Below are 15459 nucleotides of genomic sequence, written 5' to 3' on the forward strand. Positions count from 1 at the left end.
GTGGTAAGTGGGTCACGTTTGGCGGGCGTCATTTCTGGACAGTGGTTGACAAGCACACGTCTGCCGAACCACGACACTCCTCCACCACAGCGCGAGGTCACCTTCTCTTCTCTATGTCTGGTCCAGCCCCCATAGTAACCACAGCAATTTGTCATTAGCGGTGAGACTCCACCCGTTCCAAGGACGCTAACACACATTGTGGCCAAGGGCTGGCCCTTCTTTTATCCTCTCTTATGCCCTCCAGCAATCTGGTTTGTGCACATCTTATACCTCTGTTGCCTAGAATAAGAGTTTAGAGTACTGAACTGTTACATTTTTGTCCTCCAGTTACTTATACCTGTTTGTGGCCATAAAAAGTGGCCATACTTAGTATACTAATTAGCGCAACTATTTACTCCAAAATATCTTTTTCCTATAATAATCTTATCATTCACTCAGAAATATTTCTCTGACTACTGTACCAAAAACTACACCAAAAAAATGTTTTTGAGTTTTAGTTTTGAGTTTTAGACCAAAATTTATTCAATAAAGTTTTATCAAAATACATGCACAAAATGTTTTTTTATTTATTGTAGAATGCTTACAAAAAATCATAAATTAAATATGAAACAAAAAGAGGGTTTTTACACAAAAAAATAAAAACAAATTAAAAAAACCTGTGGATAGCCTGGGTATTTAAATAGCTCCTGTAATTTTTTGCATATTTTTTTCCTTTGGGTAAATAACCAAATAGTATTTTTCTGAATTTGCTATAATGGATGCATTGCACAGTCCCTGCTGTTATTATTGCACTTTTCCTTTAAAATTTCAGCCCAAAGATGCCACTTTAAACTTATATTGAAAAATCTTCACAGCAATAGGAGTACTTTCTGATTGGACCCGGCACCCACAGGACACCCTCGCAGCTAATTAGCGAAGCAATAGGGCCAAATTAGGCCAATACCAGAGCAGCATTGCAGTCCATACTTAGTATTATTCCCTGACACATGTATCGACAAAATACTTTAGAAACAATAATAGAAATTATACAATTATCCTTTATGTATACTTTTTTATGTGTGACCTCTACAAAATACCAGAGTGAATATACTATGTACTTCAGAGGAAATGTACGTCTCTACTGCTATTTCTTCATCTCTGATATGTGTGCACCATGATTTTGGAATTTGTCAATATGTTTTCTGATTTTGATTCTGTGTTTTTTCTGTATTTACCTTTTTAGTCTCTTTTAGTTATTGTTATTTGAAGGGAGCAGCAAGGCGCATGTGCAACAAGATGTTCTATTCATTTGGGAATACAACAGATCTCGTGATCCATGGGGGTCAAACCACAGGGGTGTCAAAGAAAGTCACGGAGACCATGGAAAGCCAGTGACATTTGCTGCCAAGAATTACTGTACATTTATTGTAAAGCACACCTAACATACTTTGTAACACACTTTATGATAATTAGTGGTGCAAGGTACATGAGGAGAAAATCTGTTCCTGGCTGTTATATCACACCTCCAAACTTTTCCAAGGTGTTAAATGGAAAACAATGCCTCCTTTTGCTACCTTGAAGGAGAACTCTTACTTCCTGACCCTAGTCAATAGCCGCTCACACAGCCAAACCAGTTCCCTACACTGTGCTGAGGAGACCCAACCAGGTGGAAACAGTTCTGTCTACAGTTAGGAGTCTGTTCCTTCTGGAATAGATATACTGGTTTGGCTTGGTGTAAACGGGCCTTTCAAGGTAGCAAAAGGAGGCACTGTTTCATTTACACCTTGGAAAACATATTTGCAGACTTCCCAGAACTAGTGAGACAGTCCCAGTGGGTGGTTTGTCCCTGGACTTCCATATAGCTGATTGTAATGATGATTCAAAAAGCTGACATCATTGAGCCCCTATCACTGACGTGTGAGGCAGAGACCGACAGGAGTCATGTGATGATGTCATTGCACCCAGAAGAGCAGGGAAAGGTAAGTAACAAATGTTCTTTTTGTTTAATACACAGCAACAAGAGGAGGGTTCACAATGTGAGAGGGAGACGGAGAGTGGCCATCATGTGAAGAGGAAGAGGAGGAGAGGGTGCACAATGTGATGAAGAAAGGGGCCACAATTAGAGGAGGGTGAGGAAGGGGGTCAGAAGGGGAGTAGGAGTGGCCAGCATGCTCGGAATAGTATGGTGGAAACAAAGTAGGTAGGAGCAAAGAACAATGTGAGGGGAGGAGGAGAAAGACCCCGATGTGAGAGTTGGATAGGAGTACAAAAAAATTGGGCATTATAAGTTTGGGGGATAACTAAAAGGGCTCACTAAGTGGGGGGCCAAAACCAAAGAGGGAATTAAATGTGAGGGGTATTACGAATGGGGAGATACAGAAAGAGCGATAAAATATAAAGGGGGCATTGGATGGTGCTGGGTTGCATTAGGGCATATTATATATGGCTCCATGGGGGTTCTGGGAAGGGACATTATACTATAAAGGGGGTCCATTAAGATGTATATTATACTATGCTAGGGGCGTGATAATGGGCAGGGCAATGGGCGTGGCCTATGACACACAATCTCTTTGTGGCGTATTGTGGTTGCTGCCTCTTTCCTCTTTCTTTCCATATTTCTTAAAAGTTTTGAGAAAGGGGGAGAAATGAAATCATGATAAACACAGATGTAAATAACATATAGGTTAGAAAAGTTAATATGTTAGAACATGGAACAGTACCTGAACAGTACCTTTCATGGCAGGGGCTGAGTACACACTCTGCTTCCTTTGTTTGGGGGAAACATTCTACGGTTGAAATATAAGAAACAGATACAAATTGTATCATAAGCTTTATAAAGTGTTATACGTTTTATACAGTCCTGTAATTATATAATAATAAAAATGCTAATAAATTATGTATATAATACACAACAGCCTCTATTACAAGGAGTATCTACTGCCTAGTAGAACATAGGACCCAGCAGCTCTGCTTTTCTAGAAGAAGCCTGTGGTCAGCTGACGCAGGTTCTGCTAATCTAGAAGCAGTCAGTTATCACGTGATGAAGGCTCTGCTAATCTAGAAACAGCCAACGATCATATGAAGTAGGCTCTGCTATTCTAGAAACAGCCAGTGATCATGTGAGGCAGGCTCTGCTAATCTAGAAACAGCCAACAATCATACAACGCAGGCTCTGCTATTCTAGAAACAGCCAGTGATCATATGAAGCAGGCTCTGCTATTCTAGAAACAGCCAGTGATCATGTGATGCAGGCTCTGCTATTCTAGAAGCAGCCAGTGATCATGTGATGCAGGCTCTGCTATTCTAGAAGCAGCCAGTGATCATGTGATGCAGGCTCTGCTATTCTAGAAGCAGCCAGTGATCATGTGATGCAGGCTCTGCTATTCTAGAGGCAGCCAGTGATCATGTGACGCAGGCTCTGCTATTCTAGAAGCAGCCAGTGATCATGTGATGCAGGCTCTGCTATTCTAGAAGCAGCCAGTGATCATGTGATGCAGGCTCTGCTATTCTAGAAGCAGCCAGTGATCATGTGATGCAGGCTCTGCTATTCTAGAAGCAGCCAGTGATCATGTGACGCAGGCTCTGCTATTCTAGAAGCAGCCAGTGATCATGTGATGCAGGCTCTGCTATTCTAGAAGCAGCCAGTGATCATGTGATGCAGGCTCTGCTATTCTAGAAGCAGCCAGTGATCATGTGATGCAGGCTCTGCTATTCTAGAAGCAGCCAGTGATCATGTGACGCAGGCTCTGCTATTCTAGAAGCAGCCAGTGATCATGTGATGCAGGCTCTGCTATTCTAGAAGCAGCCAGTGATCATGTGATGCAGGCTCTGCTATTCTAGAAGCAGCCAGTGATCATGTGATGCAGGCTCTGCTATTCTAGAAGCAGCCAGTGATCATGTGATGCAGGCTCTGCTATTCTAGAAGCAGCCAGTGATCATGTGACGCAGGCTCTGCTAATATGGACCCAGCCAGTGATCATGTGATGCAGGCTCTGCTATTCTAGAAGCAGCCAGTGATCATGTGATGCAGGCTCTGCTATTCTAGAAGCAGCCAGTGATCATGTGATGCAGGCTCTGCTATTCTAGAAGCAGCCAGTGATCATGTGACGCAGGCTCTGCTATTCTAGAAGCAGCCAGTGATCATGTGATGCAGGCTCTGCTATTCTAGAAGCAGCCAGTGATCATGTGATGCAGGCTCTGCTATTCTAGAAGCAGCCAGTGATCATGTGATGCAGGCTCTGCTATTCTAGAAGCAGCCAGTGATCATGTGATGCAGGCTCTGCTATTCTAGAAGCAGCCAGTGATCATGTGATGCAGGCTCTGCTATTCTAGAAGCAGCCAGTGATCATGTGATGCAGGCTCTGCTATTCTAGAAGCAGCCAGTGATCATGTGATGCAGGCTCTGAAATTCTAGAAGCAGCCAGTGATCATGTGATGCAGGCTCTGCTATTCTAGAAGCAGCCAGTGATCATGTGATGCAGGCTCTGCTATTCTAGAAGCAGCCAGTGATCATGTGATGCAGGCTCTACTATTCTAGAAGCAGCCAGTGATCATGTGACGCAGGCTCTGCTATTCTAGAAGCAGCCAGTGATCATGTGACGCAGGCTCTGCTATTCTAGAAGCAGCCAGTGATCATGTGACGCAGGCTCTGCTATTCTAGAAGCAGCCAGTGATCATGTGACACAGGCTCTGCTGCATCTTTTCACTACATAGCATCCATTCTATAGTGTGTAAGGAATATCCAAATAACTTTTCCGGTTTAGGAAATGAAAACTATGCCCCCAGTGCTTTCTTATCTAAGGTCGCTCCCTCTATATCTTTGGAAGTCTGATGACGGGGGATAATAGCTAAGCCAGTAATAACACTGAAAAAATGCTATTATCCCATGTCATCTAGCAAGGCTTCCTGCAAGTCTGGCATTGATGTATATGGAGATGCCTTATTCGAGGTAGCACTGGAGGCTTAGTTTAAATTTTCCTATACTGGAAAATGTATATGTATTTTCCTTACCCAGAATAACCCCATAAGCTTTAGAACAGGGGTCCCAAGCCATACTACAGTGAGGAAGGGTGTTGATGCATTAGTCCTGCCACCCTATTCAATGTCACCAGGGCTGATGGATTACATTACTCATTTGTTTCTCTTGGCTCCATAAACATCTAATGCCTTAGAGTGAAAGGGAAGGGGGCACATAAGATCTAATTCTGAGAGTTTTAGCTGTGGGACCCTTGGTGATCAGGTATATTTTACTCGTCCTATGGATAGGTGATACATGACTGCAGATGCTCTGCATATAGACAGTCCATATACTGCAGCAATGTACAGAGTTACTCTGGAGCTGAAATAATCCCCAGAATATTTATAGTCTAATATAATAATCTACCCACAGTCATTGAAAAACACTGGAGATATTGCTCAAAAATCATTCCTTAGTCCCATGTCAACTAAAGGAACTAACAAAAAATGGGAATTTCATGAAGGTATCTTGAATACATATAAAGGTGAGATCTTACCTCCTCGTGTGTACCGCTCGTCCTGTTGTCATTGATTTCTAGAATCAAAAAACAGTTTTATATGTAGTTTATGCTTATTCTTTGAGGACATAAATTATGTATGTGCGTCATCATTTTCATCCTTTGCATAGTAATACAACATCAATTATCAGAAAAAAAGGTAGAAAAATTTTTTTTTTTGCTTAAATATTATTACATTTGTTGGTTTTATTGATATATTTTATTAATAAATATAACATAATGATTTTTAATATTTCTCGTAGTTGACCAGCAGAGGGTGTTAAAGGAAAGCTACCATGAGGAAACTACCATAAGAAGTAGATTCCTGCCTGCCTATGATCTAATCTGCAATTTAATAATCCTGGAACCTAACTTGGTAAAAATTTTGAGGATTATGTAAATTAACTGCAGAGGCTACTGGGGCGTGGAGTAGCCTTTGCTCCCAGTGCCCAGCTGGGCTATTACACGCCCCAGTAGCCTCTGCAGGTAATTTACATATTACTAAAATAACGTTTTTATGTTAGATCTAATACTGATGGTAGATTCCTCATGGTAGGTTTCCTTTAAAGGAGACCTGTCAGGACGATCTGGGACACTAAACCAGGTCCCAAATGGACCTTTTGGTTTAGTGTCCCAAAACAAGCCATCAGCAGGTGTAATAAGCATCATCTTTTAATATTCTTTATTTCTTAAATACAGTTTTCTCACTTTTTCAGACCCTTGAGGAAGATGTGGACATACAATGACATATACAATATATAGCAGTTAGAAAATACAGATCAATATAATTTTAAAACTAGAACATAAGTGATATTCCAATTTTAACAAAGAATCAGTAGTGGACACCCAGCAGCTACTTTGTGTTTATTTTATTACAATTGCACAAATGGGATTTTCCCACTATAGAAAGATATAGCATATTCAGGGGTGTACCAAGCCTGTCTGCTGCCTGAGGCGAGCCATAGAGAGATGCATTCCTCCCCCCCACCCCGCCCATATATGTAATATATCAGGGAGTGTCAGGACCAGATCCATCATATTGGTTTGGTGTAAAAATAAAGCAATGCAATGCGTACCGCATAGTATAAAATGCATACAGCGTACCGCCATGTAGTATAAAATACATACAGCGTATCACCATGTAATATAAAATGCATACAGCATAGCGCCATGTAGTATATAATGCATACAGCATATCACCATGTAATATAAAATGCATATAGCATACTGTCATGTAGTATAAAATGCATACAGCGTACCGCCATGTAGTATAAAATGCATACAGCGTATCACCATGTAATATAAAATGCATACAGCATATCACCATGTAATATAAACACACAAACATATATACACACAAATATATATACACATATACATACACACATATTAAATATATACATACATATTACATATATATACACAGATTACATATATATATATATATATATATATATACACATATTACATATATATACACATATTACATATATAAAGTTAAAGTAACCTTACCTGTTTTTGGAAAGTTCGGGGCCTTGTCTTGCAGTGGCGGTTGCGCGGCGGGGGAGCTGGGAGCGGTAGGTCAAGAGCCGGGAGCGGGTAGGTTGAGAGCGTGAGGGGAGTGGGAAGGGAGCCTGGAGCTTGATCGGGGGCTGGTGGAGCAGGGAGCTGAGAGCCTGGAGGGGGGAGACGTTAGCGGAGCGGGTGTTCAGACGGGAGTGGAGGGGGAGCCGGGAGTGGAGACCTGAGAGCCTGGAGGGGGGGGGGGGGAGCGGGAAGGGAGCCTGGAGCTTGAGCGGGGGGAGAAGGGAGCCGAGAACCTGGAAGAGGGGAGGGGAGGAGGGGGGGGGCGCGTGAACGGAGCAGGGTTGAGACAAGAATGGAGGGGGAGCCTGGAACTGCGGGGAGTATGGGGCAGCAGTACATTGAGAGCATGGTGCCAGACAGAGCACTGGCCAGCCGGCAGGAGTTTGATGCAGGCATGCAGGGGGGTGGAAGCTCGGTGCCGGTGGCGTCGGGGGGCGGGTGCAATGTGCCGGCAGCGTCGGGGAGCAAGGTGGGCTGAAGGAGGGCTGCAACGCGGTCCCGTCCGGCGTGCGACCCGGGAACTCAGTGCCGGCCGGTGCCGCCCACTCATTGAGCAAGAGGAATGCCACCAGAGGCGAGATGCTCAACTCGCCTCATGGCAGGTGCGCCCCTGAGCATATTAAAGGAAACCTGCCATTTGGAAATGGTCATTCCCACACATACCTGCACACAGGTGTAGCCGAGATGATGCAGGAACATATCTTGGTTAAGCACATAATCCGGCCGTTTTGTTATAAAATCGATTCTTATATTATGCTAATCACCCACTCTGTGCTTCTGTGTGCGTCACACAGGCCAATCCACTCTTGGGCATTAGCATAATAGGGCAGGCAAGTAGAGTGCAGTCCCTGCCTCCCGCCACCCTCCCTTCATTAGGGCATGCGCATCTGCATAGCACAAGACTTTGGCAATAGTACCCGCAGCCGCCCTGTGAGCCGGCAACCCGTTCAAGACCTGAACTCGCAGCCTCAACTCATTTGAAAAAGTAATCCTTTGAAATTCCGAAACGTGTTGTGTCATTGAGATACCAATAAAAAGTTTCGTATGAAGAACACTCCCAACTCCATTCATTACCAGTGTGCGCCGCAACGACAACCACTTCTCTACCCATGTCCTAAGGTGGTCTATGGCAGACACACTGTGTCACAAGACATGTCCTTTCTTTTGCTAGATTGTGGGAGCACCCACCCCTCCTCTCTTCTCCACTCCACTGTGTTCTGCAGGCCGGATATACTCATTTTGTAGGGAAAATATTTGAAGGGGTTTATTAGAGATGCTATCCTGGAGTATCTCACTGTATGTAACCTTATAACTCAGCATCAGCATAGGTTTATGAGGGATCGGTCCTGTTAGATTAATCTCATTGGCATCTATGAGGAAGAAAGTTCCTGACTGGACTTGGGGAGGCTGTGGATGTTGTATATCTGGACTTTTCAAAGACATTTGACACAGTGCCGGATAAAAGGTTGGTACATAAAATAAGACGGCTGGTACTGGAGGAAAAATCTGTGTATTTGAAAGCAATTGTCTTAGTGTTAGAAAATAGGGTCATCATTAATGGCAGGTTCTCAGATGGGTTGACGTTACCACTGGAGTGCCACAGGGGTCAGTATTGGCGCTACTTCTTTTTAAAATTTATTTGAACTTGTTTACACAGTCAAGTTTCAATATTGGCAGATGATACTAAGTTGTGTAAAGTAACTAAAACTGAGGTCAATAGTACAGCATTACTAAGGGATTTGTGGAAGCTTGAAGTGGGCGGAGAAATGGTTGATGAGTTTAATGTAGATAAATGTAAGGTTATGCCCTTCGGCCATGGAAACAAAAAGTACAATTATGTTCGAAACAGTCAATTACTTGGTAAAACTTCAGCAGAAAAAGACAGGGCGGTATTGTTAGATAGTAAACTTAATTTTAGTGATCAGTGCTAGGCAGCTGCCTGCTGCTAAAGCAAATAAAATTATGGGATGTATCAAGAACGGATAAGGACATAGTTTTTCCCTTATACAAATCACTGGTAAGACCACACATGGAATACAGTTTTGGGCCCGCGTGCCCCTCTCCGCTGCCGTGGACTTACCTCTCCACACTCCCGCTCCCATCCGGACTAGGCTCTGCACGCGGCAGTACTTCAAGCTTTACAGGGCCAGCGCACAGGTGATTGGTGGAATTTTCACCAGAGCCCGCCGCAAAACAGAATGGTCTTGCTGCGGCGAGGTGCCACCAGGTCATTCCACAGGCGCGACTTGTCCACAATGGCAACCAAGGTCGAGATACAGGAATGGCAAGCAATCTCATAGTCAGGGACAGCCAGATGGTCAAGGCGGCAGGTCCAAGGTCACAACGGGAGGTCAATACACAGGAATTACTCACAGGAAGCAGCTTTCTCAATGGCATTAGCACAAAGATCCAGCAGGGTGTGCAGGAAGAGGCAGGCTTAAATAGTTTCTGAAAATGGCCAGTGGCAATTAGCGGCGCGCTGGCCCTTTAAACTTACTGAAGCCGGTGAGCGCGCACGCCCAAGGAGTCGGGAACGTGCGCGCACGGCCGAGGGAGTCGAGACAGTAGCCTAGACAGGCAAGAAGCGTGTGACATATATCACGGGTTATGGAGAAAAAACATTTGTATAATTCTTAAAGGTTGGACTTGATGAACTTCATCTTGATGGACTTCGTCGTCGTCGTCTTTTTCCAGCCTTACGTACTATAATACTATGATTGGTTGAATGTGACAATTATCTTAAAAAAGATGCCCTTGGCATTTATTAGGATATCATTTCATTTATCCCAAATACAGGCAATTTTTGGTAACCGAGTTTCCATTATGTGCATTATTCCTGGCACTCGGCCATTTACCTGCCTAAATATAATATTCCCTGAAGAGCTGCTCTACAAAGTCAGAAGAGAACAAGCATCCCAGAATAACATGACCTAAAAAATCATTAAAATGTCAAATGTGTGTCACGTGTCAGTAATCAAACAGCACAAGCATAAAGTAGCACAAGAACCTATAAAAACTAATTGGATTTGAAATATTGGTAAATACTTTTAGGTCTTATTGCTCAGGCAAAGAGACATAGGGCAAGTTTCTTAAGTAACACATAAATACCTATAAATAGACTATGCAATACATATCTCAAACACATGAAAAGATAAAAATCCCAATTCAATCCATAATATCAATTTTAATAATGCATTCAAAACATACTAGTTACTAAGCCTTAAAAACACCCGTTAAAAAACTCAATACATACAAGTGGTACAGATGATGGTCCTAAATACAAAAGTAGAGTGCACAATATACATTAAAAAGATTATATCCAAACAGCTGGAGTAATAATCATATAAAGTGACAATGCCAGTTCATACATACAGTTATACACAATTCTAACCATACTGCATATTGGAATGAGGACCAAAAATGACCACACCATCACAGAACCCCGACGCGAATGTTGGCATCACATTCTCCAAGGGTATCTCAGGTTATAATCTTTTTTATGTATGTAGGACCATCACCTGTAGCACTTGTATGTATTGAGTTTTTTCAGGGGTATTTTTAAGTCCTGGCGGCCAAGGCGACGTACAGAATCATAATGCAAGCTCGTGGTCGGGGACAGGCAGGAGGTTGAGACAGGCAGAACAGGATCAGAGTCGGGGATGTAACTGTAGGTCAGGACAGGCAGCACGGGATCGGAGTCAGGAACAGAATCGAGGTCACAACGGGAAATCAGGATAATCGCAAAGGGCATGGAACAAAGCTTTCTCTCAGGCGTAGAGCACAAAGATCCTGCAGGGTGTACAGGGAGAGGCAGGTTTATATGGAATTCTGGGAAATGGCCAGTGCCAATTAACGATGCGCTGGCCCTTTAAATTTTCTGAAGCTGGTGTGTGCACAGCCGGAGGACCGGGAACAGGAGCGGGGAAAGGTAAGAAGCGTGGGTGTTGCGCTAGCGAACAAGGCGGGGCACGGGTGAGTCTACGACCCACGATATGGGTCGCAGGAGCACCCATGTCAATAAAATTGCTATTATGGATTGAATTGGGTTTTTGATCCTTTCATGTATTTGTGATATGTATTGCGTAGTCTATTTATAGCTATTGTTTGTTGATGTGGGATTTGTATATAATAATATATATCTGTTTTTTGGTTTTCTTTACGGGGTTCTTAATTGCCTGGAGCATTGGCTGAAGTTTAATAAGTGTATAGTTAACACAAGTTTACATGTTTTCATTAGTTTGGCAGTCAATAATCTACTGGTTTCACAATTCAGTGCAATGGGTTCAGTAATTAACAAGTTGTGTCTTTTACACAGAAAGCCAGAATTTTGGGTAGTGGCCAATTTTTTTTTTTCAGTATTCATAATGACTCATGAAAATGTGCATGTATATTTAGATCTTCCAATAATCATGAGTAGTAAAATTCTGTTTAATGCCCCAACCCCACATCTACACATTGTGGCCAAGAGAGACAGCTTCTTGGTTCCCAAAATGTCTATTCCCGTCTGTATATTCCCAGCACTCTCTTTTCCTAGCATGGGATATTTTCCCACTAGAGCTTCAATAATCCTGAAAATTTGGTGAGAATTCTTCTTTTATTCCAAAATTTAGTACTTGTTTTTGACTGAATAATGTTATAAAAATAAAGTACTATAAGTTGTATAACTATCCAGTTATCCACAAGACAGGTTTTTGTTTAAATAAGGGGGCCAACTTCTAGATCCCTACTGATCACTTAATAGGTCCCAAGCCAAATACTCCTCCCCATTTTATGACCACAGTCCCATGGTCCCATATACACTCTATGAGTACAGGCGGTCCCCTACTTAAGAACACCCAACTTACAGACGACCCCTAGTTACAAACGGATCTCTGGTAATTGGTAATTTACTCTACTTTAGCCTTAAGCTACAATAAACAGCTATAACAGGTATCAAATGTGCCTGTAATTAAGTTTTATTGATAATCCTGGTTATAACTATCCAATATTTTTAAAATCCAATTGTTACAGAGACCAAAAAATAATTTGTCTGGGGTTACAATGATAAAGTATTCAGCTCCGACTTACATACAAATTCAACTTAAGAATAAACCTACAGAACCTATCTTGTACGTAACCTGCCTGTACAATACATTTCCATTGGCCACATTAATGGAATGGAGTGTAATGTAGAAGCATCAACATGTCATCAATTCATCATTTACTGCAGAATAATGGCAATGTCTGATGGAGGAGTAAGTTAGTCTAACGCCCACTTCATGTCTAATCAAAGGTTCCTGTCTTCTATGTGCATACGCATAGATTTCGGTGCTATGTTGGTGCCTATGTTTTTTTTTTGCCTTAAAAAAATGTAATAAAATAGAAAAACAATATCTAGGCGATAGGCATTTAAAAAAAAAATAGATATGGCTGTGAGATGGGCACATTTTCTTGAGAGAGAGGGGTGGTGTCCTTTGTTTAAAGCCGATCAGTGTGGGGGCGGGGTGTCAGTCCTCAACCAATCAGACACCAACCAGAAGATGAGTATAGAATTTACTAGGGAGCAAAGACTAGGCACAACAAAAGATAAACTAATAATTATATATTAGCAGAAACCCCAGGAAAATCAACAAACTAGACTGGCAGGAATTCAACTTGATGTCTGGACTATTAGGCCCAGATCTATAAAGTACAGAACTATGCGGTCAGAGTCAGGAAGAGGTGGTACAACTGTTGGAAATATATGACATGTTTATGTGTATAATAAAATATATATACAGGTAGTCCCCGACTTATATACAACCCGTCTCTGCCCAATGTGACCTTAGATGGAGCTCTCTGGATGCTAGGAAGTTACTGAACTTTGTCAATTTAAGGCCCCTTACACACTTGCAACGTGCACTGGTTAGAACATCCGTCCTGAACACTGAGCAACTGGAACTGAACTCAGCATGTCGGATCAGTTCCGTTTGTCAGGGTTCAGGACAGACTTTGTGACGCTATGAGTGTGATGCAAGGTAGACGCATCACACTCAAAAGTATGTAAGGGGCCTAAGAGTCATCAAAAGTGTCTGCTATGAAGCTGTATTGTCAAACCTTGTTCCCATGACATCCCAAAATAATGAAAATCCTATTGTCACAGAGGTGAAAAATTTTTTGGGGGGGAGTTACTCTAAGTATACCTGTTCTACCTTGCACACAAATCAGGGGCGTAACTACAGTGGTAGCAGCCGTAGCAATCACTATGGGGCCCACAGTGTCATGGGGCTACGCCATCCGACCTGACACGCTAAATAGTGGAGGACGTGCATCATTATATCCAAAACATCATAATATGTACATAACATATATGTCATGTATATATGCTTCATCTTTGATGTGTATATGCCAGTGATGGCGAACCTTTTAGAGATCGAGTGCCCAAACTACAACAAAGATCCGCTTATTTATCGCAAAGTGCCAACACAGAAATTTAATTTGTGATTTATACTCCCTTCTCTGTCACAGTTTTCATTGATACCAGCACATGAGGCACCAATAAAGCAGAAAATAGTCCCAGGTACAGCTGTCACTTTAAAATAGCTCTGTGCACAGCAAGTCCTGGGCTGTCTGGGACTGCAGGAAGATACCTGGACTCATCTCTGGTGATGGCCTGAGTGCCCACAGAAAGGGCTCTGAGTGCCACCTCTGGCACCAGTGCCATAGGTTAGCCATCACTGGTATATGCTATATGTGTTTATGGTATAAGGCAGTCAGGGCCGGCGCTATGGGTAGGCAAAGGTGGCAATTGCCCAGGGGAAAGGGGAGAATCTCTTCTTTCAAATGAATCTTGAATTTTGTTTCTAGGTGCCCTGGATCCAGAGATATTCAGGTTTAAAGTGAGAATATCAGGTGCCATTTTTATATATAAATATCTCCGTTTTCCTACATTTCAGAAAAACAAATTTAGATTCATATAAAAGAGGAGACTCTCTTCTTTCATAGGAAAAAAGAAGTAAGGTTCTATGTGTCACAGAGCGGGAGATACAGCCCCCTGAAGTGTCTCCCCCATCTCCAGATTTTTAGCCATCAGGCTGCAGGGAGCATTTGCTGGACACAGGAGTTGCTGCACCTCACAGATAATGGAAATATTCACTTTATATGTTACTACATTTTGAGAAGGGATAATATCAACTAATATTCATGTTTTTAACCCTTCTCTATGCAAATCTAAGAACACACTTTGGGCCACATGTATCAATGGTTTTTTTCTGTTGTTTTTGCGCCTTTTCATTCAGGCGCACCGTTTTTGTGCCATTTTTGCGACTAAATGCCAAACTAGCTGCGCAGCAAAAATAACCAGCTTTCCCTCATCTATCCTAGCAATCCAGATGTTTTGCTGCGCCTAATGATATTCATCACTTGCGACTTTTCATTTAGGCGCAAAAACGGGCACAAAAACACTCCAGCCCGAAGCTGGCGTTAACTGAGAAGAAAGCACTGAGCCCCTTTGCAGAACAGCTCATTTCTAGCAGCAAAGCTCAGCCAGACACTGCAGACACTAGAACAGATCATACAGACATGAGATACTCTGCAGACACTAGTACAGATAATACAGTCATTAGATACTCTGCAGACAGGAGCTGTAGACTCTATTTACACTGCATCACCTTCTATTTACAAAACATTCTGCAGAATCCTGAGCTCAAAGCAAGAGAGAAAAGAACGTTACAGAATGTTGCACATAGTACTGACAAGTGTCCCCCATGTAATTCTGCACAGTATCACCAGTGTCTGAGGGGGATATTGTGCAGAATTACAGGGGTGCAGCAGGAGACCAGCACTGGGGGATCCCCTCCAGGAGAAGCCCCTGCTGAGGAGGTCACTGGGTGCAGGGTGTCACACACCTGGGTGCTGCTGTGAGTGTTATCCTCATTCTGGGCTGTGGGAGAAGCAGAGAGGAGCTTGTAGCAGGATCACATGTAAGTGCCTGAATCTAACATTACGCCTTAACTGCGCCAAAATTGCGCCTAAACTGTGTTAAAGTAAAGTGATTAATAAGAGGCAGGAAATTACCTTATCACAGATGGTTGTAGCTTGTGATAATTCTGGAAAACAGTGCGCCAGAATTTAGGCGCAACTACTACACTTAGGCGCACAAAAGTGATAAATGTGGCCCTTTCTCTCTTATTCCCTTTTATTTTGTGATAGTTATTTTTTGTTGGGAAAATTGACTGATACAATGAACATTCAATACTCTTCGCTTAATGTGACTACACCGCGACCAGAGCATGTCCATAAAGTTATATGTAACACCAAAAACACCCACAGGTTCTGGAATAAAGTTTTTATTTCCCATCATCCTCCATTATTTACACATGTTATAACGTTCTCACTCTCATTCTTATGAAGCGCGGAGAGT

General features: G+C 42.5%; 1 protein-coding gene across 1 annotated transcript in view; it reads right to left on the reverse strand.

Annotated features, from left to right (window-relative positions):
- Positions 1-15459, reverse strand: part of PPP1R1C (protein phosphatase 1 regulatory inhibitor subunit 1C) — a 41045-nt gene that overhangs the window by 7086 nt on the left and 18500 nt on the right. Inside the window, exons 3-4 of the mRNA XM_072119812.1 lie at positions 5493-5530; positions 2711-2765 (exon numbers count right to left, since the gene is read on the reverse strand). Coding sequence (XP_071975913.1) covers positions 2711-2765; positions 5493-5530 — 93 coding nt within the window. The remainder of the gene's footprint in view (positions 1-2710; positions 2766-5492; positions 5531-15459) is intronic.

The sequence above is a fragment of the Engystomops pustulosus genome, chromosome 8, assembly GCF_040894005.1.
Source record: "Engystomops pustulosus chromosome 8, aEngPut4.maternal, whole genome shotgun sequence".
NCBI classification, from domain to species: domain Eukaryota; kingdom Metazoa; phylum Chordata; class Amphibia; order Anura; family Leptodactylidae; genus Engystomops; species Engystomops pustulosus.